The sequence below is a fragment of the Labeo rohita genome, chromosome 11 (genome assembly GCF_022985175.1).
Source record: "Labeo rohita strain BAU-BD-2019 chromosome 11, IGBB_LRoh.1.0, whole genome shotgun sequence".
NCBI lineage: Eukaryota > Metazoa > Chordata > Actinopteri > Cypriniformes > Cyprinidae > Labeo > Labeo rohita.
In genome coordinates, this window is record NC_066879.1 from 27,185,332 (window position 1) to 27,213,291 (window position 27,960).

General features: G+C 36.9%; 1 protein-coding gene and 3 long non-coding RNA genes across 4 annotated transcripts in view; 3 read left to right on the forward strand and 1 right to left on the reverse strand.

Annotated features, from left to right (window-relative positions):
• Window positions 1-3,622: 3,622 nt before the first annotated feature.
• The window catches only part of lrrn2 (leucine rich repeat neuronal 2), a 71,360-nt gene continuing 47,022 nt past the window's right edge, over window positions 3,623-27,960 (reverse strand). Inside the window, exon 2 of the mRNA XM_051122753.1 lies at window positions 3,623-7,840. Within this exon, the coding sequence (XP_050978710.1) occupies window positions 5,373-7,544 (2,172 nt within the window). The 5' untranslated portion in view covers window positions 7,545-7,840 and the 3' untranslated portion in view covers window positions 3,623-5,372. The remainder of the gene's footprint in view (window positions 7,841-27,960) is intronic.
• On the forward strand, window positions 8,724-9,932 carry LOC127173113 (uncharacterized). The gene is made up of 3 exons (XR_007828720.1): window positions 8,724-9,198; window positions 9,312-9,428; window positions 9,786-9,932. It is a non-coding gene; the product is annotated as an uncharacterized LOC127173113 (long non-coding RNA).
• On the forward strand, window positions 10,842-16,800 carry LOC127173112 (uncharacterized). Its single transcript, XR_007828719.1, has 4 exons — window positions 10,842-11,191; window positions 13,985-14,230; window positions 15,213-15,297; window positions 16,591-16,800. It is a non-coding gene; the product is annotated as an uncharacterized LOC127173112 (long non-coding RNA).
• On the forward strand, window positions 18,339-27,381 carry LOC127173111 (uncharacterized). Its single transcript, XR_007828718.1, has 6 exons — window positions 18,339-18,561; window positions 22,382-23,150; window positions 23,290-23,420; window positions 25,798-25,849; window positions 26,117-26,382; window positions 26,514-27,381. It is a non-coding gene; the product is annotated as an uncharacterized LOC127173111 (long non-coding RNA).

Below are 27,960 nucleotides of genomic sequence, written 5' to 3' on the forward strand. Positions count from 1 at the left end.
TTCCCTTAACTGTAAAGGTTTTGTACAGAATGTTCAATTATGAAGCAACTATTTTCTCATTAAAGGAGAAGTTGACTTCCAAAACAAAAATTTACAGATAATGTACTCACCCCCTTGTCATCCAAGATGTTCGTGTCTGTCTTTCTTCAGTCGTAAAAAAATTGTTTCTTGAGGAAGACATTCCAGAATTTTTCTCCATATAGTGGACTTCAGTGGTGTCTGCGAGTTTAAACTTCCAAAATGCAGTTTCACTGCAACTTAAATGGCTTTAAACAATCCCAGCCAAGGAAGAAGGGTCTTATCTAGCGAAACAATTAATCATTATCTAAAAAACAATGTATGATTTATATACTTTTTAACCTCAAGCGCTCGTCTATTCTCTGCAATGCGCATGCAAACTCTGTGTAATCCTGGTCAATACAGTTAGGGTATGTCGAAAAACTCCCATCTCATTTTCTCCTCCAACTTCAGAATTATTCTACATCACTGCAGATGATTAACCAGTGTTTACAAAGTGAACATGCAAAGAAGATCAAATGCCCTTTACAAAAAAAAAAAAAAAAAAAAAAAAAGGTAAAACAACGATGTAGGATGATTTTGAAGTTGGTGGAGAAAAAGAGATGGGAGTTTTTCAACCTACTCTAACTGTATTGACCCGGATTACACAGAGTTAGACCAGACGAGCATTTAAGGTTAAAAAGTATATAAATTGTACATTTTTGGGGTAAAATATCCAATTGTTTTGCTAGATTAGACCCTTCTTCCTTGGCTGGGATCATTTAGAGCCCTTTGAAACTGCATTGAAGTTGTATTTTAGAAGTTTAAATTCGCAGACACCAGAGAAGTCCATTATATGGAGAAAAATTCTGGAAATTTTTTCCTCAAGATACAAATTTTTTTACGAGTGAAGAAAGAAAGACACGAACATCTTGGATGATTTGTTTTGGGGGGTGTACTAGAACATGCTCTCATGCTTGGTGGTTCCAAAAACGCATTATTTTTCACATAATTTACATTATTACAATACCTTTCTCCCAGCCTGGCACAAATATCTCGATTAGTTCCAGGTTTAATGAGGGCCCGCCTCCCGAAAAAAATGAAATGTGTTATGATTGGTTAGCTGTCAACTGCGTTGCAATTGGCGAACAACTTAGATGGTGTTTCAGTACTGCCTCGCCCCTTGTCAAAGCAGTTAGCGCAAGCTAGATTAATAGTGAATCTTACGTTTTAAATATGGATATTTTTCTTACAAAAACGCATTGATTCGCTACAGGAGACCCTTCGGGAGCGGTGTGAGGCACTTTTTATTATGGATGGATGCACTTTATTAGACTTTATTAGACTCTGATTGCATTTGTCTGAAAGAAGGAAGTCATACACACCTAGGATACTTAGGTTGAGTAAATAATACGCTACAGTAGTGTTGAGTCCCATCCTCAGCCTGCGAGATCGCAGATACATGATATTATCATGCTAATTTATTTAATTATTTTACATACTTAGTTTCATTGCCCAAAACCAGCTGCAACATGAGGCTAAAATCAGCCTAACATTATCAAAGAAAATCATCACTAATCAGCCTAGCCTATTCTAGTGCAAGTGTATGCATTTTAAAGAACACTCGCGTTATAAGTGAAGCTGTCTACACTGTATGATGAATAAATCTGTTACCACACACTGCACACGTCTGCGGCGCGTTACGGCTCCGATGTGGCAACCAGAGTAGATCGCGACTTCGGCATGTGTTTCGACCCCCTGCACTGCACACGTCTGCGGCGCATTACTGCTCTGAAGTGGCCACTCTAGTCAATGCTTATGTTTATACATATATATTAAAACAGCTCTCCACGCTGCAACGCTAAAATTTGGCTAATCCTCCATCTCCTCCCTACACACCACCCAACAATTCGAATTTCCGTAGGCGGGATTTATTTTAATGATATTCTAATGGACAGCGTTGTGGCATCAGGCGCTGTAATCCACAGGAGCCGTTCATTGTAGTTCTTGGAAAGAGATATTTTAAAAACTAAAATCTCCCTTTGGAGTGGACTTAAAGATTTTTTAGATCTTTGTAGATCTTTTTTTATGCCCAAAGATACACACCACACACAGACTAAAATTCAAAAAGTGAAACCGCATAATAGCACATATATTTCTGTAAATGAAAAGTTTTCTTTTGTCACTGTGGGATTTTTAATCCAGTAATATCAATGTTTTTGCACAATATATTTGACATTTTCCTTTTAAAGTTATTAATCTTAATGATTGAGCCAATAATAGTCAAATGTCACATTATATCAGTTGACTAGTGTACCATTTAATAGTGAATTATGTTTTTTGATTTGGGCTGAAACCATATAAATCATTCTCAAGCTTGAGGCAATGAAATCCAGTGGACTTCTATCTCTCATTGATCAGGAAATTGAATCGAGAAGGTCATTTATTAAATCATTATTCAGCAAACCTACTATTTATGTACTTCGACTATAGATGCTGCAGTAGTGTTGTAGTTGAGCTTGCTTGGTTGTAATATTCTTTTGATCTTGCAGTGTAATGTTTTTTTTTTTTTTCTTTTCCCCTCCATTAAACGTCAAAGTTACGGTTCAGTGGTGCATTGAGCCTTATAGTTTGGCATTTCCAGGCTTGATAGATTGGAGAGGGTCCACTTGAGTGTGAAGGATGGCATTAAGTGTTACGAAACACAACCCAGTCGTCCCACTTTCAGTATTCCTTAAAATAACTGTAATGTGCAATTATAGTCATTCACAATTATGGATGATTTCTGTGGAGAAGCATAAAGCTATTATGTTGCCTACAAACCACTGCCCCCTGCCAAACATATCTGTTTATTTTGTTAATTTTTTCTCTTCAGGCATCAATCACTGTCTCAAAGTTCCTGTTTTTAGACAACAGGCTCTTTGCAGTAATTGTGAAGTACGTAAGAGCACTGAAGGGAGAGTACTGGGGGATGGATATACCATTTGCTGCTGAGAGGAAGAGCATCACCAGCCTGAGGCTCTTTTCTCAGCAAATTTAAGAAGCCGAGGGCTATTTTGCAAATCTCTAGAAACTGGAGTAACTCATTGTGGTGATTCCATTTCAAAAGAATGAATATTTGTTCTCATTATAATTGGAAGATATGTTGCTCCATTTAACTCTAAGGCAGTTCTGTGAAATTATGGCCCTTTTTGGACCAATAGCGTAACGGCTCCATGAAACCCAACGACAGAAGAAAACGTAATTCAAAACCCTGATTAAGAAAGAGCATGAGTTAAAGGTTACATGCATTGAGGGTGGTGTATGTCGTCCATACCATTAAGAATGTTTACATGCACAGTGAAAAACTGTTTGTCCAATTAAATGCATATTGCTCACTGTGTTTTGGAAAAATGCTGAGACTGATTAATGTGTATACATGGAAGAAGCTGAGCTGAAATCATATTGTCTTGGTCTGTTTTTGAGATTTTGCAAAAACCAGACTGGTACTTTTTTTCATTTTGAATAAAATGTTTATATGACATTTAAAAAAAAAAGACTGATTATTGCTGTAGACCGACTGAAATCAAACTTTTAAAGTGCATGTAAACACACTTGGTGTCCTGCAATTGATCAAACCTTAATATCAGTCCAAAATGTTTTAATAATAGCTCAAAATAGAATTTAACACACAGTCATCTAAATTATTTCAGAAAGTGGTATGTTGAATAGGAAATTCAGATTGACTTATGTACAGCTTTGGGGTGGGGAAAAGACCAGTGAGCAACAAATAATAATGAAGGAAAACCAATTTCAGGACAAGACGGTCAAGTTAGAGAGAGAGAGCCACTGAAACAGGAGGGCACATCAACCACAAACTTACAAAAAAAAAGAAAAGAAAAGAAAAAGCAAACAAATTACCATAAAATGACAGCTTGTAAAAAATGGATTTCCCCATATTTGAGAATATAAGAGAACAGTTCACAATCCCCAATGCTGCTTTATTTCGTTTCCTGGATAAAAGAGGGGCACACCGGTGCCCTTCTGACCCCTCTTTCACTGGGATTGTCTCTCATTAGTATAGCTGTCCAGCAGTCATAGCGGAGTTTGTGTGCTGTGCACTGAATAGTCACCTGACAAACTGTTTAAGAAAAAGCCCATTTTAAATTCTTTTTTTCTCTTTTTACAGAAAGAAGAGTTGGCACTATCTTTCCATGAAGTGTGTCCCATTAGCAGCCTGACAGGACCCGCACTTTTCGTCAGTGCTGAAAGAGATGGGATTTCTGACGTGCTTGCTTTGTACAAAACAGTGTGCATGTAGATGTGAACCTCATTCCTGTCACCAAATGTTTGCCTTCATTGCTGGAAAGGATGGCATCATGGGGCTGTTCCACACGCTTCCTCCATGACCCTCTCTTCTTGTTTGACATGTCTGAACAAAGAGGCCGACACGTATGTCTAGGCAGTATGTCCATCAAGAATAGAACATCTGTTCACTTGAGTTGTTATTCTAAGCAAGGGTCTGTCATATTTCAGGAACAAGGGGACCAAAATAGGCAAACATCCCACTCTGAGCATTTTGGGTCATAAGTTTGTGCCCCCTGTCAGATCAGTTCGTTTTTGAGGGAGAAAAAGATTCTTTTATGCGCAAAAACATTCGTTTTTTTTTCTGGGATGGTCTTAACTTTGGAGTGTTCTCTTGGGGTCGTTGTACAAAGCACAATTTAACACTGTTAAAGAGAGAGTACATACAACATTAGTTATACAACATTTAAGACACCTCCCTTTATATCAGCTCTTCGTAATGCCTGCTTTGAAAAAAGTTTGGTTTTTCACCACAAAAAGAAAAGTGTTGCCCGCAGCCTGCAGAATGCCTTTCAGAAGACTTTCTATCTTACTTAGTTCTTTAGAGGCTTCCTTGCTATTTGTGTTCTTTGCTTTCCCGTGTCATATCAGTCTCTTCTTCAGTATTAAAAATATATAAGTGCTTATCTTTCTACAACCATTTGGCCTGTTGTGACACAGACTCGTAAAGTTGGGAGGTTGCATATAAACAGACTCTATATGAACTGTTATTTATGATTGGCAGCACAGCTTTAGTGTCCTAGGTTGATATACGGTATGTGAATATATGAACAAATGCTTTTAATATACATATATTTGTTGTATCTTTTTTGTTACAAAATAAATACAAATATCTTTTTTTTATTTTCTTTACTTTTTTAGTTTTTATAGTATACTTTGAAACTGGGTCGCTGTTGTGTGAAGCGGGTCTGCCACTTAAATGTCTAGTATTGTTCAGTAGTTTTGACTGTCAGATTGGTAAAGTGAGCTTTGTGAAACTTATACTCCAAGGAAATTTTTTTTGTCCATCCTTCATGAACTCTTTATTCTGCTCAGCATGCCTCTTTTGTTAGCCCCCGAGCATCTTGCCCAGGTGAAGTATTTCTGAGGTCTTTCCCTCTTCCGTCTGATAGGACTTTGTCTGGATCTTGCTGATTCAGGTACTTTACTGGTATTGGAGAAGCAATAAAAGCTTTCGCCTCCTGGGTCAGAATGGTGGTGTGGGGTTTTTCAAGCTCGAGCATGTGGTCCTTCCAACCAAATGAGGCTCCCCCATGACATGCTCTGGCCGCAAATAAAAGGAGCAGAGCTGAAACTGCCAGCAGGACTGCCGGGGTCAGATCTGGTAAAGGATCTGGCATGGACACCTCCTTGGTCCTTAGATGGACACATGAGGTGTCATTTGGCCCCATGTGTAGACAAACTTTGTAATGAGTGCCTGGTTGCAGACGGGTTAGGTTGAATCTCCTGGTGCCAGCTAGAATTCGAGTGCTGTGCCTATGATGGTCTTCTAGACTGCCATTGGACACCCATGATAAATGGGCTATTGGGACGTTACGGCTTGCTTGCCAGGTTAGTAAGGCATACCTTTCTTTGACATCCTGAACTTCGAAAGTATCCTCTGTCTTTTGAGTACTTGCACGAACCAGGTCACCTCCCTCCACCTGTAGAGTCAAGCTTCTAGTATCAGCTCCCACCAGGTTCTGCGCAACGCAAGTGTAGAATCCGGCCTCTTCAGCAGTGACTCCAAAAATCTCTAGTGTGCCTTCTGTGAGAACCTGATAACGCCCATAGCTGCTGGATGGAGTCAATCTCACGCCTTGGGGAATGACCCAGTAGATACTTGGCTCTGGCTCTGCCAGCGCTCGACAGTGCAAGGCTACGTTGTCTCCATGTTTGACTTCAGTGTAAGAGGGGAATGTGCTTGGGGCAATCAAGGGCAGGCAGCTGTCTGCCATCTCTCTGAATGAGACTTCTTTAACTCGTCGGGCTTTCAGCTCAGGAGGCTCAGAGCAGAATGTGGATTGAGGCTCAATGAAACGGACTGGCTTGTCATTGTCGGCTCCCACCCAGCGGATCAGGCAGTCACAGCGAATGGGATTGGTGTGCAAGCTGATTTCTTGAAGGCTGGGCAGCGACCTTACTGTCTGGCTATGCAGGGCACTCAGGGCATTACTGTTCAGCATTAGACTTTCCATACTCAACAACTTTTGGAAGGCCTGAGGGTGGATATAGGAGAGCCGAGGATTGTTTGTGATCTCCAGTTTGGTCAGTTCAGGCAAGTTTTCCATCGCTGAGTGCTCGATAGAGATCAGCTCTTCCATGTTGTTTAAGCCAAGCTCTTTCAGGTGAAGCATATTTCGAAAGTCTCCCCTCTGCACTAGCTGAATGGGATTCTTGTTCAAGTCCAGGAACTTTAGACCCGGCAACTTTTGCAATGCCTCTTTTGGAACTTTTATTAGGTGGTTATCGTAAAAGCTAATGCTCTCCAGGTTTTGAAGCCCCTCTAGCGCTCGCTCCGAGATCTCACGTAAGCCCATGCCTGCCAGAACGAGACTGCGCAAAGAGCTCAGTGGTTTAAAATTGAGGTCCTGAATAGTGTCCACAGGATTTCCACCGATCATGAGGACCTCCAGTTGTGGCAAAGCATGAAACCAACGGCGGTCGATTACAACCAATCGATTAGAGTTGAGATGAAGCCTTAGAAGTTTATCCAGACCTTTGAAGGCCCCAGGGGAGATGCTTCGAAGCCTGTTGTGATTGAGGTACAACTCCTGCAAGTTAGGGAGACCAAAGAAAGCTGCTTCTGGGAGGTGTCTCAGCTGGTTTTCCTCCATGTGCAGGCTAAGAAGAGCTGGCAGGTCAGTTATCCTCAGGTTACGGGTACTGGTAAAGCTGTTATGGGAGAGATCCAACTCTGTCAGATTGACAAGGCCCAGGAGTTCACTCTGGTCCACAGAACTGATGAGGTTACTTTGCAGCCGGAGGGTTTGTGTCTCTTGAGGGAGGGAAGTGGGCAGCTGGATAAGTAGCAGGTCATTGCAGTCTACTGTAGGAGCCTCTCTATACACAGACTGGGGAGAGTACCAGGGCTTAATTTGGCAGACACACTGGTGAGGGCAGGGCACTCTCCAGGGCATGGACTGAATGACCAGGGAGCTTCCAACTCCAAGCAGCAGATGCATGTGCAGAAGAAATATTGCAATCTGTCTCATTTTCATCATTAAATTGATATAACTTAATGCAGATTCACTGTGATCTAGACTATTCAGTCTCTCACTTATCGCTCAAGTTCATGTGACAGGAGAACCAAGGGTTTAGTTGAATTTTGCTAAATAAATTGTCTCAGAGATGAAGCATGATCTGTTTCTTCATATCCTGTCTTGTGAAGTAGTCACACGAGTATCTCAAAATCCCTTTTCTGTCTCCTTCGGATGAATGTAATTCTCTCCAGTCTCACTCCATTGATCTTACATCCTAGCACAGTAGAGTAGGTTTTAGAATTGGTTTAGGGACACACCTGGAAAAGAAAAAAAAAAAAATACAACACTTAGTCACAGGACCCAAGAATTATATCATTATTTTTATTTTTATTATTTTTTTTTTTTATAGATCAACAAATGATGTATGACTGTTCCTGCTTGATTTATTCTTTCACTTTTCACTGTTTCCAACAACTGTTCACAATTGTCCTTTTTCAATAACCAAAACACTTTGCATGCTTCTCAGCTTGTATATTTCTCTTGTAAAGAGCTCCCCCTAAATTCGTTCTGGGACATTCCAGTTGAATTTCACTTCACGTCTCATAGATGGAGGAAAATGACTACTGTGAAAATACGAGAGAAATGCAGGCTGAAATTTAGTGAGTCTAATTCATGGCTTAGGATTTAGCTCTCCAAATAATCAGGGCCCTGGTATTACTCATATGCTGGAGGCTTGTAAGGAATGGGGAAAATATGACATGTTTTTGGCTAAATTCACAAGACGAGGACTCAAATGGGACATAAAAATGCATTAAGGGAGGAAACTCTGACTGTGGTCTAACCTACTTTGTTTAAACTTTGTGACACGGTGTGTAGAGGAAATCTTTCAGCTGTCTACTTTGGATTTAGTGCTTCTATACTTTGGGAGAAGAGCTGAAACCTTTTTCATAGTTAACTTTCAGAACACCAGCTTGGGAGTTAAGCAAGTATTATTTTTGCACTATAAATTGCAATGTTACATGGTCTGGTTTAGTTCTTGTTCTTACTATGTTCTCACCTGCATGCCATATTGTACTGACACAAACAAGGTTTTTGAGATTACACTGAATATTAGATCATTTTCCAGAAATCATTTTTGTTCCTTCACAGCACCTCATACACAGCAGTCATGTAATGCTCATGTTTCAATTAGACACCACATCTACACAGTAGAATGGCAGGAGTATTTGCTCTGATTGTAGCATCCACCCTTTTCCTCCCTTTCTCAAAGCTCTGCCACAGTAATCCATCCTTCTCCTGAATGCCCAATTAGTTCTAATGTTCTCTCTGTCTCTCTTTTGTCCCCCAGGGATCTACCTGCCGGTTCAGAGACTATTTGTGCTTCCCCTTCGCTCTCTCTCATATATGCACACTGGCGTGGAGGGATAGAAGAACGATCCATAGCTATCAACAGGCCCATGTGAGCACAGCCCTGGGCTCTCCCCCGCCAGCCATCAGCATGTGCTCTTCACCTTCAGGCTCATTTACAAAGTGTCAGCTTCTCAGGCAGAAGCTTGGCCCTCATGATGCACCCTGTTACCTTGGCCCAGCTGGTCCTGGGACATGTTACGTACCGTCAATTCTCTGTCTGCGTCGTAATGGGTTGTGAGGGTGTCTTGAGTGCCCTTAATGTGAGGTGAATGGAGACGTTTGCATGTGGGCTGCTCGCTTGTGCATACTGAATAATACATTTGCCGAGTTCACCTACTCATATTCCTTCTCCCTGCTTTTCACTCTCACTATGGGTAGAAAGAAGCATGCAACTCTTGACAAAATAGTGCATAAGGCCAATGATGAGCACCTTCATTTAGTTCTAGAAGGAAACAGCTGTTGTGGTGCCATGCAACAGGTGGTCCCATCTTGCAGGTGACATTTTATGTCTATAAATAAATGTGTTTTCACCTCTTAGCTGCTATTTAGGCTGGGTATCGATACAGTTTTCTTATTCAGTTCAATTCAGTGCCACAAGCTCTTTGAATCTGTTTCATCTGGGCATAATTTTATTATAATGTACATTTTGCTTATATATAAACATTAGGGCTAGGTAAAAAATAACTATTTCTCTTTTTTAATCGATTCTCATTTTTATGAAACAATATCAATTCTTAAATCCCAAGAGTCAATTAGTCCGGCCGATTTTCAGTTAATGAACAGAACCTGAACAGAACGTTGAAGCGTTTGTAACAAAGTCTCAGATTTCAAATTCTGTCCATTTTATTACAGCATTCAAACAATAAATGCCGTTTTGGCGCTGTTTAATGTGGATTGTTGGATCGCTGTAGTGTCACAGTTTGAGAGAAGCGTCAGCACGAACCGCATGAACTGATCATCTCCTCCGCTTTAATACAGTTTGAGCAAGAAAATCCTAAGATCCTAAGGTATGTTATGAGAGTGCAAATTTTTTTTTTTTTTGGAGCATTTACCTTTTCTTATTGCAAAATAATTGTGAGAATGTACATTACTTTTAGATTTTTGGATTTGATTTGATTTTTTTTATTAATAAAGACAGCTAAATAGATTATTTCTGAGTTTTTTTTTTTCTTTTTTACTTTGTTTCTTTCTCTTGTTAGTTTTACTTTTGTTAACGAATTATGTTTGTAATGTTGTTTATACAATATATGTTTTGAAGAATTGGAGTAGAAATATATTTACGTAATTGTAACTTTATTATAAGAAAACTTCATTGAGTATAATTTAAGTGTTTGTATACAAATCAGTTAATTTTAAACTTCAGTATTATAGTGATGTAGTACCACCTTACTCTTATCTATATTTTACAGCATTAGTTGGGAGGGGGGGTGGGGGGGTTATACTTGAGAAAATTTGGCATGCACTGTACATGATATATATCCAAAAAAAAACAACAACATCGAATCTGAAATTGAATCGAATCAAATCATAAAATAAACAAAGAATTTGTCTGATTAGTGATTTATTAAAAGGAATGGCTCAGAAGAATCATTTGTTTGTGACTGAGACTATAGTAGTTGTAGTTATATGCTGTATGTTTTTGATTCACTAAAACAAACCTGTTTAAAGGCCCATTTGTTTATGAATTGTACTACAACGGTGGTTGAATGGTGAACTACAAAAATGGCAAATGTGTTTCTACTAACTCCTCCTTTTTTTTCAGTCAGATTCCATGATGTTTGTTGCAGCCAGCACAAATGAGAATGCATTTGACACAAGCTGAAAGCTTCCAGTTCATCATAATCGTCTTTTGTTGACCTTAACAATGGATTGTGCAAGCTACTATTATCTCTCTTTGCCAACAAAGACATATTTTGACACCAGCCTCTGATTTGACCCATGCAACATACAATCCTGTCACTACCCTGACAAACGCATCCCTACAAAAGCTTTTTTTCCTGTCAGGTTCTTTTCAAACCAAAATAAAACAGTGCTTTGTTTCAGTTTAATCACAATTTATGTTCTTGATTTGCTTTGCAGATTGCAGGGATTAACTGAATTCGCTGCTGTCAGTTTCCTTACGGGTCCCGATGTTCATTCGCGGCGTGATTGCTGATGGGGGAGTGTACGAGCCACCTCTGGCTGCATGCTGATGCCTGGATCTCTGTGCCAAAGCTCCTCCTGTCCTCTCCTTCAATGACTCATTTTAGAGCTTAACGGTGAGTGGAAAAGAAAAAAGATCTGTTTGCACTCTAGCAGTGATGCAGATTTGCCAGGCTCAATGAATAATTCTTTGTGGTTACACACACCTGGAAATGATTGCCCGGTCCTCAAAGGTGGGTTTGCACATTGCATTAACGTCTGTTTTGGGTCGAACAGTATTTATGTTTGTTTTTTTCTGTGCCAGAGTAATAACTTCACACCTGCATTATTTATTTAATTCCTTTGCATGCTTTTATCTTATTATAATCCAGTGCATAATCCATACCATCACGAAAAATGTTTGCCTCTTGTATTATCTTGGTTTTCTTCTTTGAGGAAGTAGTGTATGCTGATTAATGTTTCATCAATAGACTGAATTGACTGGCAGGATTCATAATTTATGAAGTATGCTTCAGGTTATGAAATAAAAGGGAATATCTGAATCAATGTAGAATCCATAAATTGTTATGGGTTTGTAATGAAAGCACGTGAATGGACCTCTTATCTTTCAAGTAAATACAGAACACTCTGTGAAGAATGGTTAGGATGTTATACACTACCAGTCAAAAGGTTTTGAACAGTAAGAGTTTTAATGTTTTTAAGTCTCTTCTGCTCATCAAGCCTGCATTTATTTGATCCAAAGTACAGAAACAAAACTGGAAATTTTGAAATATTTTTACTATTTAAAATAAAAAGAATAAATTACATTTAAAAATATATTAAAATAGAAAACAGTTATTTTAAATAATAAAAATATTGCTTGTTTGCTTGGTAAGCAGAAGAGACGTTTTTAAAAAAAAAAACATTTAAAATTTTACTGTTCAAAAACTTGTGACTGGTAGTGTATGTGCTGAATGGACCTGAAAGTCTGAAATAATTTGAAAAGACTCAAAAAGAATACTTGACTACAAACTTCTGACCTACAGATGTATTTGCACATGCTTAAACATGTAAGCCATTCTATTTATTCTAATTATACATGCAATTACATTAGATACCAAATATGAATCCAAGTGGCATCTGCAAACAAATAATGGTTTTCTCAAAACGTAATCATTCTTAGCCATTTTTTCAATTACTGTTGCTTAAAAAGTATGTATATTTCTCAAAAATAAATGCCACTTGCTTTTGCTATTGTATTGTGCAGTGCAATGACGTAGCCACTGTTGTCTTATCTAAACATCTTTAGTAGTTTGTCGTCTTGTGTGTTTTTCTGTAAGTATGTGTGTGTAACATTGGAATTCATGAAAGGACTTAACTATCTGTCTCCCTTTGCTTTCACCTGCACTGACCTTGCCAGCCTATTTTCTGCCAACTCTAATATCAAGCTCCGACAGCACAACCTGACTCTACTGCCACATATACTGTGTCTCTCTGCTTTTCAAAACTTTAGCTTGACCCCTCTTGTTTCCAGTGGCCCTCATTTTACCTGGAGTCCATCAGCATCTTTTTTTATACAGGTTATGACATCACAAAATTACATCATGGTCTTAAAGGGATAGTTCACCCAAAAATTTAAATTATGATATTAATTACTCACCCTCATGCTGTTCCAAACCTGTAAGAACTTCATTAATCTTCTGAATACAAATTAAGATATTTTTGATGAAATCTGAGAGCTTTCTGAGCCTGCATAGACAGTAACGCAACTGACACATTCAAGCCCCAGAAAGGTAGTAAGGACATCGTTAAAATAGTCCATGTGACATTAGTGGTTCAACCATAATGTTACAAAGCTACAAGAACACTTTTTGTGTGCAAAGTAAACAAAAATAACAACTTTACTCAACAATTTCTTCTCTTTTGCGTCAGTCCGCGCGTGTTCACAAAATAAAACTTTTAGATTTCATAAAAAATATCTTAAATTGTGTTCCAAAGATGAACGAAGGTCTTGCAAGTTTGGAATGACATGAGAGTGAGTAATTAGTAATAGAATTTTCATTTTTGGGTGAACTATCCCTTTAACTCATTAATATTACATTATATATAGATTAGGTGACGCATTTGTAATGTAACATAAGTGATTTTTAGGTCTGAAAATCAGAAGATAGGTGCATTTTAGATCTTGCACTGGATAAATAATGTCGATCTATTAGTAATATTTTCATTTCAACTGTAAGGATCTGGGTTCTAATTTCATTTGCTCTAATAGAACCTTTCATTTAAAAAAAAATCTGATCATGCAGCTGTACACATTTGTGTACTTCCTTCTTTTTTTGCAGAGTGAGCTGGAAAAGATAGATTGGAGTCTGACAGCTGTGTGCTCGATGGAACATATTGCCACTGTTACTTTTCTCGACTAATAACAACCATAACGACCACACAGCATTAAAATAATAAATTCCAGCACCATATTACCGCTCATTTCAAGACACACTGACAAAATGAAACTTGCTTCACAATCAGAGATGCTTGTTCTGTATTAGATGACAAAATCATAAATTCATCAAGTGGTGAGGATAAAATCCACCATGGCAAATACATATCATCTGTTAATGTCTTGTTCAAAACTGACCAGATTTTCAGTATTATCCAAAACTGCTGTTTTTCAAGCATCTGTTTGTGCTTGTTTGGTTGCAAGTAATCCTTATTTGTCCCAGTCTTTGCAAGTGTTGTTTGTTTTCTAGGTACGTGCGTGCACACACACACATAACTTATGCATACGCAAGCTTGGTTTATGCCAAAAAGTGAGATCCACACCTGGTTTCACTAACCCTTGAGACAAAGAAGAAAGCTTTTGAATAATAACAAGGGGAACAACACCTGAAGCTGCAACTGCACAAGTTAATTGAATATTCCTCTCTTGTCAGAAGAGGCTGATACAAAACATGAAGATGGGCCCTTGAGCGTGCCAGCATTGGATTTACCCAAGGCAGTCCAGCGTCGGCTGCTGCCTCGTAAACATCGGCTTGGTGTCGTGGTGACTCAAAGCCTGGCTAATCCACCATTGCCACAGATGGAATCTGATTGGGGATTTTCATCTTGTTATCTTTGCTTTCATTGGCGTGAGTCTGCCTTACGAAGGCTTTGGGCAATTCCTCCAGAGGAATGGAAGGGTGAGCACTCTTGTATTATCATGACTTCAAAGGAACTTCACAGCCTGAAAGGGTCCTCACTGCTTCTTTTACAAAAAAAACAAAACAAAAAACAACCTCTCTGATTAGACCCATGACTTGATGAGGCCCCCAAGCCCACCTGCTTTTGAAGAGAAATGAGTGGGTTATTTTTTAATGTTTTTTTTTTTATATATACTACGTGGATGCATTTGTTTAGCTGCAGCTGTTTTTGAACGCAAGAGCTTGTCCTGCATGAACCACCCCTAATAGTGTTTCATAAGCCTCTTTGTGTAATTATAATGCACCTGATGGAACATGGAGGAGTCATTTAGAGAGTGAATAAAAAATCGTCCTTAAAAGCTTTCAAGAACTGCACACATTTCACAGATTATACTGATTCGCTTATCTATCAATCTTCAAATCAAGGTGATGTAAATGCTATATATATATGTCGCATATATATATATATATATATATATATATATATATATATATATATATATATATATATATATATATATATATATATATATTGTGGATATCTGACAATCACACATTTCATCATTTAAAACTAACTGACAGAGCTGCATATTAGCTGTATTTATATAATATGAATAACCATATGTCCATTGCTCTTTATGTAGCAATTATATGCTAGATAGATGCAAACTAGTATTATTCCATCCTTACCGCAGCATCCCCCCTGCCTGCGTCTCAGGAGAGTGTCGTATATTCTCATTCACCTTCCTGAGGAATATTGACCTTTGTAATAATTAGATGAGTGCTGCGGCAGCAACTTGATAGCAGCTTTTTTTTCAGAGTGGGACAAGAAGCTGTTCACCCTTTACAGAGTAAAAGAATGTGTTATCTAGACCAGCTGTTTGTGTTTTGTGTGTTTAAATGCGTCTTATGTATTTCACTTATAAAAAGTTGATATTTTTCTCCATCCCTCTTTCTCTCTTTCTGTTGTTACCCTCTGCAGAGCCACCGTCATTTATTTCTTGGAAGGAGCTATTGCAGTGCTCGCTGCAGAGTTGCCATGGAGATCTGCCTCCGTGTTTCACAAGGTCAGTGTGAAAGTTGAAGGAGCTCTGCATAACAGGTTTGCTCCTTCACACAGCCAACTAAAAAATGTTGCAAAACATTTGAACACATACTGATGTGGTTATTTTTATATAAATTAAGTTTGTAGAATAACTTTTGAGCATATTTATGTTTCTTTACAATTCTCTAACTTGCAGATAAATATGCTATAGTCGCTATGAGACAGTTAGCACATTTTATGAGTTTACAGCATTTAAAAACTGTTCAATTTTTTTTTTTTCATAACCTGACACATTCTAAGTAAACAGGTTATGCACCATGGAAAATTTTTCTAGACAAATATTTGCTAGTAAAAGTACTGCTATTCGTGCTTCATAAACATTATTATTATTATTATCAGTGTTGAAAACACTTGTTCTGTTTAAAGGTATAGTTCAAACCTGTAAGACCTTTATTCGTCTTCGGAACACAAATGAAGATATTTTTAATAAAGATCAAAAAGCTTTTTGACCCTGCATAGACGGCAGCATAAGTAAGGACATCGTTAAAATAGTCCATGTGACACCTGTGGTTCAACCTTAATTTTATGAAGCTACAAGAACACTTTTTCTATTTTTTAATGATGTCCTTGGGTCTTGAATGTGTCAGTTGAGTCAGAAAGCTTTTGAATTTCATCAAAATATCTTAATATGTTTTCCGAAGATGAAGGTCTTACGGGTTTGAAGCAGCATGAGGGTGAGTAATTAACGATAGAATTTTTATGTTTGTGTAAACTACCTCTTTAATATTTTTGTGAAAACCTTGATATATTTTTTTTAGGGTTCTTTTATGAATAGTTAGTATTTGTTTGAAAATAAAATATGTTGTAACATTATGTCTTTACTGTCACCCTAAAGGGGTCATTGGATGCCCATTGATATTAGGGTTTTAATGAGAAGTCTATAACATACTTTGGTTAAAATTTATCCATGGTAGTGTAAAAAACACCCTTTTTAACCTTGACAAAATCAGCCTTTTTCAGAGTGAGCCTTTCTGTTGCATTTGCCTTTAAATGCTAATGAGCTCTGCACACCCCACCCCTCTCAACTGTGGGGTGACGAGTCGTTCTGTTTACTTTAGCCGCATTTAGCCGCTAAACTTGCTAACAAGCACATTATTAAAAAATGTGATCTGCAAAGATGCATAAAAACACTTATACTCACTTCTGCTGTAGGTGAAGTTGGATCACGAATGATTCGTGCAAACGCATTTATGTATAGATTGCCGGGCACATTTCCTTCTAAAACGAAAGTAACATTAATCCTCTGCATCTTCAGCGGCTTTATCGGGAGTAAATGATGACTGCTATCTTCATTATTATGTCCAACAACAAAACACCTCAGTTGCTCAATCTGAGACATTCTTGTCTTCCCCTGCGGAGTCGGCACAATGGCAGTCAGACTGTTACAGCTCAGTCAGGGTGGGTCTAAGGTAAGAAGGTTGTGTGTCGTCACACCGACAAGAATCTGAGAATGGCTTGATTTGAAACAGGGATATTACTTAAAAAGATTAAAAAAATACCACTAGGTGGATTTTTATCATTATAGGGTGGGTGTACACAAACTGCCAACACACATTTAAGTTCAAACAACATGTAAAAGTGAGTTTTGCATCTGATGACCCCTTTAATCAAATGAATAAAGTCTAATGTCAGTTTATGTTTGATTTTAAAAAGGTGGTTTACCCAAAATTGAAAATTAGCCCATTATTTACTCACCCTCCAGGCATCCTAGGTGTATATGACTTCCTTCTTTCAGACGAATGCAGACGGAGTTATTATTATTAGTTAAAAAAATATCCTTGCACTTCCAAGCTTTAGAATGGCATGGGCGGGTGTTTCTCTTCATCAGTCCTGAAGAAATCCAATAAAGTGCATCCATAATAAAAAGTGCGTCACGCAGCTACCGTGGGTGAATAAAGGCCTGTAGCAAATCAATGCGTTTTTGTAAGAAAAATATCCATATTTAAAATGTAAAAATCACTTTAATCTAGCTTGTGCCAACTGCTCGTACACAGAATCAGGTCCAGGCAGATGACGTAGGACATCGTTGTTGTGCATGCGGTGCTTAGACATGATTAATGTGAACCTGCCGTGGAGATAGGTAAACACAACACTGGTCACAAATTCTAAGTGGTCTGTGGAGGATTTCAATATAAACCAAGATGAGACTGTTTTTCCTTTGCTAAAGTAAGGAAACTTTGCTTCTTTTGCTCTTGTAAACAAATGTTGGTTTTCACGAGACTCATAGGCGCATATGCAGCACCGACATCCTATGTCATCCGCCCTGAGCTGCTTCCATGTACAACTGTTAGCGCAAGCTAGATCAAGTTGGTTATTACATTTTGAATACGGGTATTTTCTTACAAAAATACATCGATTTGCAGGAGGCCTTTATTCACCCCCCTGACCCGTGTGAGGCACATTTTATTATGGATGGGTGCACTTTATTGGACTTGTTTTGGATTTATGAAGAGAAACACCCACCCACCCAACATAATAAAGCTTGGAAATGCCTGGATCAGTTTTAATATAACTCTGATTGCATTTGTCTGAAAGACGGAAGTCATAAACACCTAGGATGCCCGAAGGGTGAGTAAATAATGGACTAATTTTGGGGTAAACTAACCCTTTAAGTTAAACAGTAAACCACTTAAGCAGTAACCACACAATATATAGTCTATCAGTAGCTCTATCCACATGTCATTGTCTACCTTTCTGAAACATTTAGATGTTTTGTGAAGGCCAGATTTTATGCTGTACTCCATACCTAACAATGTGTGATGACAGAGAACTGACAACCTGAACTGACTTTTTTTCATCAGAGAATCCACTAGTATCCAAGCATAAAAGAGGCTGAAATCTTGGATGGAGATGACAGTAGGGCTTATCAAACACTTTCTCTCTCTTTTTTCCCTGCAACTGTTTTAGAACAAAGATACATTTTATCCTATCTAAAGCACTGTCACTTATATGTAAAGTAAAAATGTAAAACTGAACTTTTTGTTTTTTTTTTCTGGTTGATGACACATGAGCTAAAACTTCTAGTTCAAAGATACAATGCAAAGTATTTGTTTCCGTTACAAAGGAACTTTGGCCTGAGGTTTTTCATTAATGGGAAAGTCTTTCACACTTGGAGTAAACATCAGCTCTCTTCTATTTCATCTTTTATATTTCAGGAAAGCCCTGCAGTGATTCCTGAATATGAAAACCATGTGCATGTTCTTCATCAGCATTTCTTTACTTCCTGGTAATTTATTCTTTTTTTCGATGTTGATTACAGCAGTGGCCACCTGATGCACTGTGTTGTTCTGAAAATGTGTTAATGACTCTGATCTCATTTTTCTTTTCATTCAGTCTGTCTCTGGTGTTGAGAGACGGATGGATATGCCAAAGAAAGTGAAACGGATATATATAAAGAATAAATAAAAGGGGTTAAATTAAGCTGGAGTGAACCAGAATGGTGTTCAGTCTCCATTTAGTGGGTGTACTCGCTCAGAAAATCCTTTCATGTTATCTTAAACATTATGCCTCTAGTCGGTGATGGTCAGCTTTCCATCCCAGTAAAATCGCAAAAAAACATCCTCATTTCTGATAGATATCCACTGATTTGCATTTTTCAAGATTCTCTGATGAATAGTAGTTCAAAACAGCCACATTTATTTAAAATCTTTGTACCAAAGGTCTTTACTGTAAGGGTGGGTGGTATGACCAAAATTTTATTTCAAGATAACAAAATATATCATATAGTTATTTTTGTTTTATAGTCAATATATGATATCAGTATGTTTGATAGCATAGAAATTTCATGTCAATATCACAAGAAAATCTAATACTAGCCTAAATTTAAAAAAACAAAACAAAACTCAAGCTCACTGAAGACAAGTAAACAGTCAGCAATTAAAAAAGAATAAGAAACTACAAGAAGTGGGACAAAAAACTACAGTAGAACAAGCTAATTTGAAAAGCTAACTACATTATATAAAGTAATCAAATGTATAAAAACACTGCTTATTCTTCACTAAATTAAATACATATTTCATCTTATTAAAGTGACAAAAGAAATTTAGTCAAGAACAGTGAGATTTTCTCTCCTTTGTTGTTTGATTAACATGAATGACAGACAGCAGGAATATTACACTGCTGTTACTTTAAGAGCTGCCCAGATCCAATATACTGTTACATGTGTTTTTTTTCTCCCTCAGTTGTTTACCTTCACTTAAGACCTAAAATTACTGGTTATGAGAATACTTGCAAAGACTTGAGGGCATATTGACTCAAGTGTGCGTATTAAAAATAACTCAATACTCCCACGTTCTATGAGCACCGTCTTAATGTATGCATTAGGGCTGGGCCAGAAAATTATCACAGCAATTTTTTTTTCATATCAGTCGATATTGATAATTATCACAATAAATGTCAATATTTTTTTTTTCTTTCACGTTTAAAGGCAGATTTTTGCTACAATGTGAAAGTTGTAAAAAACAGACAGTTAAATGTAGCTTTAAAATATATTTTTTTATGATCAGAACCTGACAAACTTCATGTTCTTTGAATTCTTCACCTTTTTTTCCAGTCATGTTTCCTTGACAAAATAAATATATCAATAGAAAAAAATAATTTCTTAGTTTTGCATGTTTTAATGAGTAATATTGTTTCAAATCAAGAAACAGGTTTGTGTTACCTGATAATATTAATTATATAACTTTTTTTTTTTTTGTCTCTTGGAAATACACATTTAGGATGCACATAGGATGCAGATGTAGATTTACGTTTATTGTCAAAATCAGTAATCTGTAAAAATCTGTAAATATTGCAGCAACCTCATTTTTATATGATGACGTTTAACTATTCTTTAATTGAATTATTCTTCTATTTAATTATTTATTTATTCTTAATTTTTTTTTTTTTAAATTAACCATTGCTCTTCCATAGTATCATCCATAGATGATGATGATTACAGTTAAAATCACAGATATAGCACCTCAATACTATGGTAAAAATGTAATATTGTTCCTAGGTGTTTGTATGAAAAACAGTAGTCTAAATACATTTAGTATAAATGCATAAACGCTGTAGCTTAATCACAAAAATACTGTAATTATTAGGGATGGCACAATACTTATAATACAAATAATACTTCTGTACGACATCCACGGTTATTACATATTGATGTGCTTGTGAATTGTGTTTTTTTGGTTTTGCATTTAAATAATTGACTTGTTTTATATTTCTGTGTGTGCCCGTGATTTCACGTGCTGAGCATCTTCCCTTCTAATGAAATACAATGATAAGGCTTTCTAAACTTGTTGTCCAATAAAAGAAAACATTATAACTTATTTTTACTTCACACCATTAGTCAAGTGTTTGAAATAAATTCCTTTTGTGATCTGATGTGGCATAGAATGAGGCAGACAATATATTCTATACTGTATGTCGATTAGCAATGGCTTACAAATATACTTAATCATTATGAAAATACCCGAAGTGTGGCTTGAAGAACACAAATAAACCATACATTATTGCAGACGAGTGTTTATTGTCCTTACATTTCATAATTCAAAACGTTTAACATTATATCTTGTTTTTATTAAGTTACAGCAATAGCGATGCCTTTATCTATATTAGAGATTTCCTGGCTGGCACATCATCAGTGTTATCTCTTTGACGCTTATGTGGATTTTCTGCACGAGGGCGTCCAGTATGAATGAAACCCATCCTATTTTGTGTAAAAATCAGAAAAATAATACCTTTCTCAAAAGAAATATTAAGCAGATATATAATAATCCACACTTTCCAGTGTACAAAAAAACACACTGATGTGGCAACCGAACCGAACCAAAAACCATGCTTAAAATCCGAGGTACGTATTGAACCATGGACTAACTATCTTGTTGTATCCCTAGTAATTATATTCCATTACTCCTCCTTCAATACATTTAATACATGTCTGCATTAATAATATGTGATATTCATACATCATCCGAAACCTGAATAAATAAGCTTTCCATTGATGTATGGTTTGTTAGGAAAAGACAATATTTGGCTGAGATACAACTATTTGACAATCTGGAATCTGATGGTGCAAAAAAATCAAAATACTAAGAAAATTGCCTTTAAAGTTGTCCAAATTAAGTTACTAATTACTAATCAAAAATTAAGTTTTGATATATATTTACGGTAGGAAATTTACTAAATGTCTTCATGGAACATGATCTTTACTTAATATCCTAATGATTTTTGGCATAAAAGAAAAATTGATAAATTTGACCCATCCGATGTATTTTTGTCTATTGCTACAAATATACCCGTGCAACATAAACTGGTTTTGTGGTCCAGGGTCACATATAATTAAATTCGACACAAATATACCTACATTTCTGACACAATACCATTGTGCAGTTAGTGCTACTACAGTAAATAGATTAAAAAGCCTTCTGACTGTATCGTTGCGCACAGTGTTTGTCCTGTTTGTCAGAGCTGGCTATAAAGTCATTTGTGTTCTTCACTGAATTCAAGCACTTCACACTGGCACTGTTTAGTGACTGAGACTCATCAGCAAGTAAACGCACCTGCCCTAGTAAATTTCGTGCCGTGCCGCCATTTGAACTTTGATCCGAGCGGATAAACGGCCTGAGTGGAGCGCTGACTAGCGCTCTTTTGTTCTGCCTTTGCCGCATAAACATTATATCGAACTCTTGTTATCCTTTATCGAGGAAATTAATATTGTGCAATAATTGTCATTATCGATTTATCGCCCAGCCCTAGTGTGCATATAGCGAAATTAGTTCTTTTTCACTGCTGATTGCGTTTCAATGGCTTAAAATCCCTTGTTTATAAACTGCAATGCTTAAAAACGTATGCAAACGTCACGTGAGTGTGTAACCGCGATAGAAATGATAGTTTAAAAACTCTACAGATTAACAAATTTCTGCCAGTTAATCTGGTCTAAAGCCCGAATCATATACACTTTTTGATTTCACTTGTATGTGTGATTTCACTTATCATTTGTTGGTGTTATGGTTCAAATTTAAAAGCTCCATAATTTCTCGCTCTTTTGTTTTCCTCAGGATGAAGGCAAAACCGTTAGAAAACGATAAATCCATCTCCAGTGGAAAGAAGGGGACAAATTAAATGAACAAACACTACGTGGCTGATGCGATCGAACGCGCAGCACAATTAAACAGCCATTACCCAAACCTCACTGAATGTGACACTTTCATCGCTTTAAGGACAAGAGGAAGAAATCAGCGTGGGCTGTTTGCAGATCATTCAGAAATGAGAGCATATCCTCATGCAACCTCAAGCGTCCTCTGAAACTAGCTATGCTGGTTGAGTCTTTCATGCTGGTCTCCTGCTGGTGGGAGGATGACTCATGCTCAGAGTGACCTTCTGTCATACCGCCCTCAATAATATTGACAGAGGCTTGCCTGTGGTCCTTACATTCATCTTCATTAGCACTTGGCTTTAAGCATCAATGTCATTGTCCGCTCCTGGGAGGCCTTCGCTGCTATCTCTGCTTCTGTCTGCCCTGGTCGCCACATCTTTCATCCTCTTCCTGCCATTGCTTAGCTTAGAGGGAACTCAATCAGACTATCATCCGAGACATGTTTGCCTGCAATCTGCCCTTTTTACTTGTGAAAACTAGGGCAAAGAGGAGGAAAACATTGATCTTGGAAGATGATTGCTTAAAGGGATAGCTCACCTCAAAATTAGAATTTGTCATCATTTACTGTTTGACAAGCAAAGAACCAGTGATGGATATTCTTCAGGGCCAGGATATTATTCAAATTTGACTTCCAAAGAAGAAATAAAGTCAGGTTTGGAACGACAATTAGGGTGAGTATATGATGACAGAATGTTCAAATAACTTGCTGTAACTGTGTGTAAATTTAAAAATGTTTTTTGCTATTACTTTATCATTATTTGTGTACTAGTCTGTGTGCTGTACATGCGTATGTGATCGTGTGCTGCACAGAAAGAGTCATCCATCTCCTGTAGTCAGCGTGGGACGTAATGTCGGTGACCACAGCCAGCAGGGCTCTGCCGCACGTATCTCTGTCCACGTATCCCTATCAGCTTCAGAGAGGTCAGAACGGAGAGAAGGGGGTACGGATTATCTTTACTTCATGCTGGTAGACTCTCTTCCTCTTTACCTACAATCCCTTCCCTACTGCTGCTGTCACACCTAGAAAGACCAAACAGAAGCGCTCTCCTTTGGTGCTTTAAATGAGCTGTGTGTACATCCAAGAAATGTGCACACTGCCGCCTGCCGTACTAACACGAACCCGCTGTGAGTTTAAACACCGCTTTCTGATGGCTGCTGGTCGTCATAGAGGAAGCACCCTAAACTAGATCTGTATTCCCAGCAAGCACAACTTTACATATTTTTATACTATGTCCTTAAAAAAAAAAACTTTTTAATTTTATCTAAAAAAAAAAAAAGAAAAACATGACAGTGTAGGAATGTTTTTATGAGGTGGCCCTTTTGCAATTTAGGGCCCTATGATTTGCGCGATGCAGAAACACAAAAAGAATCACGGAATCCAGTCATAAAAATGGAATTTACTTTATAACACGGAATGTCATGGAATTTGCCAAATTTTGGATGAGTAAATCAAAAGTAGGTCAGTACACTTAAAACACTATATGCTCTAGTCTCTGTGAATATTAAGCCTCAGAAATACTATTTAAATATGAATCCTGCATGTTCTGCATGTCTCTGTGTGAATGAATAATGCAGACGCGGAGTTTTGTTTACACACATACCGAAGCACGTGTGATGCTCACGGTTTTCAGTGTTCAGCCTCTGCCGCCTCAGTATATGAGTACGTGTATATATAAACATAATCTCTAGAACTGCTCTAAGAGTCACTTCATGAGCATTTTACCATTTCATTTGAGAAAAACTATTGTTAAAGGTCTTCAAAGCAACCCATCAAAATAAACGTTCGGTTTAACTTGAAGAAACTGTGACAGAAATATATTACTTAATGTTTATATTACTACTACTACTACTAAAAATTATTATTAAAACATTATTTTTAAGGAATATTTACCCAAATTTATGAACACAGTATTTTTGAAAAATAAATAAATAAAATAATAAATATATATTTTTAAATAAAATCAGTTCTTTAGATATGCTTTTGATTATTAATTTAATGATACAATTAAAATGGAATCCAGAAAACACACACACACACACATTTCATAGGGCCTAAAAATGTCACTTTTGTCAAACTTTTAATAAATTGCTGTTATATTGTTTAAGTTTCATGATTTTAATTAATTAGACTTGCTTTTTCATTATAATTTTTAAATTACTAATAAAACAGTGTATTAAAAAAATAAATAAAAGGAACTCTAGAAAAATTAAAATGGAAAAACTGAATTTGAAAAAAAAAAAATATACCCGTTTCTTAGGGCCCTAAATATAATATAATATAATATAATATAATATAATATAATATAATATAATATAATATAATATAATATAATATAATATAATAATATTAGTAAAAGAAATAGAAAAAACTTTGAAAAAAGTATGTTATGCTCACCACAGCTGCATCTGTTCAGTCAAAAATACAGTAAAACTGTGTTGTTAAATATTATTACAATTTACAAAAAACTGTATAATTTATTTTCTTACTTATTTAACTCTACCTTAAATCCTGAAACTTTTTAACACCCTAATATGTGAAGACATTACTTTATTATTTAGGCTGTATAGGGTAGTGTTATTTTATTTTTCTAATGTTGTTTTTATTTTGTTTATTTATTTATTTATTTATTTTTTTTTTTTTTTTTTTTTTTGTGGCAGTTGAAAGAGCCACTTTCTGACTCAGAAATCTAAAATAGTTCACTTAACTGAAATGTTTCTCAAATGTAACTTTTTTTTTTTTTTGGTAATCAAAGAAGGTACACAGGATGTTTTATTTTATTTAGTTTTTATTTTTGATTCTAGGTTTGTATTTTGTATTCTACAGCATTTTAAAAACACTGTACTACAATGCAACCTCACTGCAACCAAAGTGCAACATTGTGAAGTACTGTGGGGAAAAAAGGATAGAAATTACATTTTTGTGCTTGCTGGGTCATTCCACCACAAAGCTTCAGTTCCTACATTTCTCAAACAAACACATACACACAAAACAACTGACAGTTTTATATTTAAGTTCAGCCGTTTTTTTTTTATATTCCCTGCTACTGCATTACGATAGATGTTCAAGCCAGAGATCTGTGTGTGTGTGTGTTTGTGTGTGTGTGTGTGTGTGTGTGTGTGTGTGTGTGTGTGTGTGTGTGTTTTTTTTTTTTTCTTTTCTCTCCCTTTCTAATATAGCGCACTCTGCTTCTGCCTTCCCATCTGACGCTATTCAGTCTGTAAATCTAGGCTACAGAATGTCATTGCACCAGAGGCAAAACATGCATCAAATATGCAGAATAATATTAACCTGCTGGAGGTTTTTTTTTTTTTTTTCAGTGAGGGTCAGCAATGAACGAGACTGATCGATTGTTTTTCTGCAAGTTGCCGGGTAAGTATTTATTTCTTCCTTACAAGCACAGCGGCCTTGTAGATTGCCTCATTTTAAGAGTGCTTCACCCTTCTTTGTTTCGCCTCCATGGTTTTTTTGGCAGACGTTTAGCTTGACTGATTCATTGCTGTGAGGTCTCAACTTCATCACCACCTACGAGCTTTACTTGTATATATGCAGTGCTCTGCGTGCTTTCATCCACAACTTCACAAGCCCACTTTGCGCTCTTTGTTTCCGTATTTATTTTCATTTTCGTAATAAAATCAGATGGTGCTTCCAGAAGCCACAGCCATCGATCGAGGCTGACACTGATGGATGACCCGTTTTTTCCATTGTGCTGATGGATACACTAAAGCTCCTTACAGAGTTCAGTCTCAGCCCAGCAAAACCAATGGTCTCGGTGCAGGGGTTTAAGTTTGATTAACTAAAACCTCCTGCAGGCCAAGGAGAGCCAAACTCCTCCGCTGCTGTGCGATGAACCCCAGTCAGCCATTTACTGACCTACACAATCTTTCAAAGCCTCCAGGATGCTGGTGAGAGTTTATGTGCATCTGTCTTGTGTTTTTACAACAATGACTTAAAACCACCCAAAATATTTGAAATACTACAGTCCATATTTCAAACTCTATCATGGTTGATTTGTTTGTGTGTATTTTCTGGCCAGCCTGTGCATACATGCCAGTGGCTGTGATATCTCTGGCAGTGTGTGTGGAAACACACAGTGGGTACAAGGCAAAACTGGCTTGGAGAAGACCACTTTGGATGAGGACATATGAGAAGCTTGGCTCATTTCGGATATCACAGTCCATGACTGAAACATGTTCTCAAGAGCCGTAGGAGTCCTCAACGCTTCATAATGGCTTCTGGGGTTATGTTTTTTTTTTAGGATGTCATTCTTTCACCTACTTAATAATCCATAAATCTTTTCATTTTAATGCCTTTCTGCACCACAACTACTAAATTTAAGTGTGGTGCATTGATCTAATAATAAATGCATTGAATTTAATAAACTTTAATGACTATCATAATAGTCAATGTGTCATAAAGGGCGTCTAAGATATCTCACAATTACATCACTTTAATTGCGAGATGAATGCTTTAAATGAAGAAAGTTCATGCTGCTGAAATGTGTGCATGATTCATATTCATATTTTTATCCATCTGCCTAAGTAAAGTGAGTTAGTGTGGTTGTTTTCTTGCAGTTTCTGTACTGTATTATAGAATATACTTGTGTTTTAATGTGCCTTGTCCCATGATAATTATTTGTTCATTATATGTCGTATGCCATTAATATACAGTGTTGTTGTTCATTTTAAGATCTGGATTGATTTAAAGGTGGTCATTCTTTCCCTATACATAACTTATTTTTTTAATAGAATTATAGGTTCAGTAAGTTTTAGTCACATAAATATTAGGGCTGGGTAAAAAATAGTGATTTTAATCGATTCTCATTTTTACAAAACATTAGCGATTCTTAAATCCTACAAGAATCGATTACTCTAGCCTGTTTTCAGGTAATGAACGGAACATTGTAATGCTCCTCTTTTCCAATAATTTGCAATAAACTTAGTGCTTTATTACTTTTGATATAAGTCTTAGTTTTCAAATTCTGTCCATTTTATTACAGTATTCCAACAATAAATGCTGTTTTGTCACTAAGGTGGAGTGAAAGATTGCTGTAGCGCCTCAGTTCAGCTTACCGACATCCGTATCCCGTCTCATGTAATCAGTCAATTATATGACCCCAAAATAAGTTGACTATTAAAAAGAACAGCTGTACATCAGTTCACAAATGCAAAAAAACGGAAGTGTGTAACGTTATTTACAAGTGCAAATAGACTGCCTTGTTGGCAGAGGCTGTAACTAACTCCACCCACCAACTTATGATTGGGCGAGTCAGCATTACAAAAGGCGATCATCTAATAACAGCCCCAGTGGTTTAGATGGTAAAGTACACGTTTAAGTCATTTTTGACACGATCAATCCAGGTTCGAATCCGCGTTTCTTCCTTTTCAAATCAGATATCACGTTGGATAATGAAGGAAATAATCGAAAAGTTGAACATAAAGATTTGGGTAGGGTTAGGGTGTAGGGGAGAGATTTATTGTCCC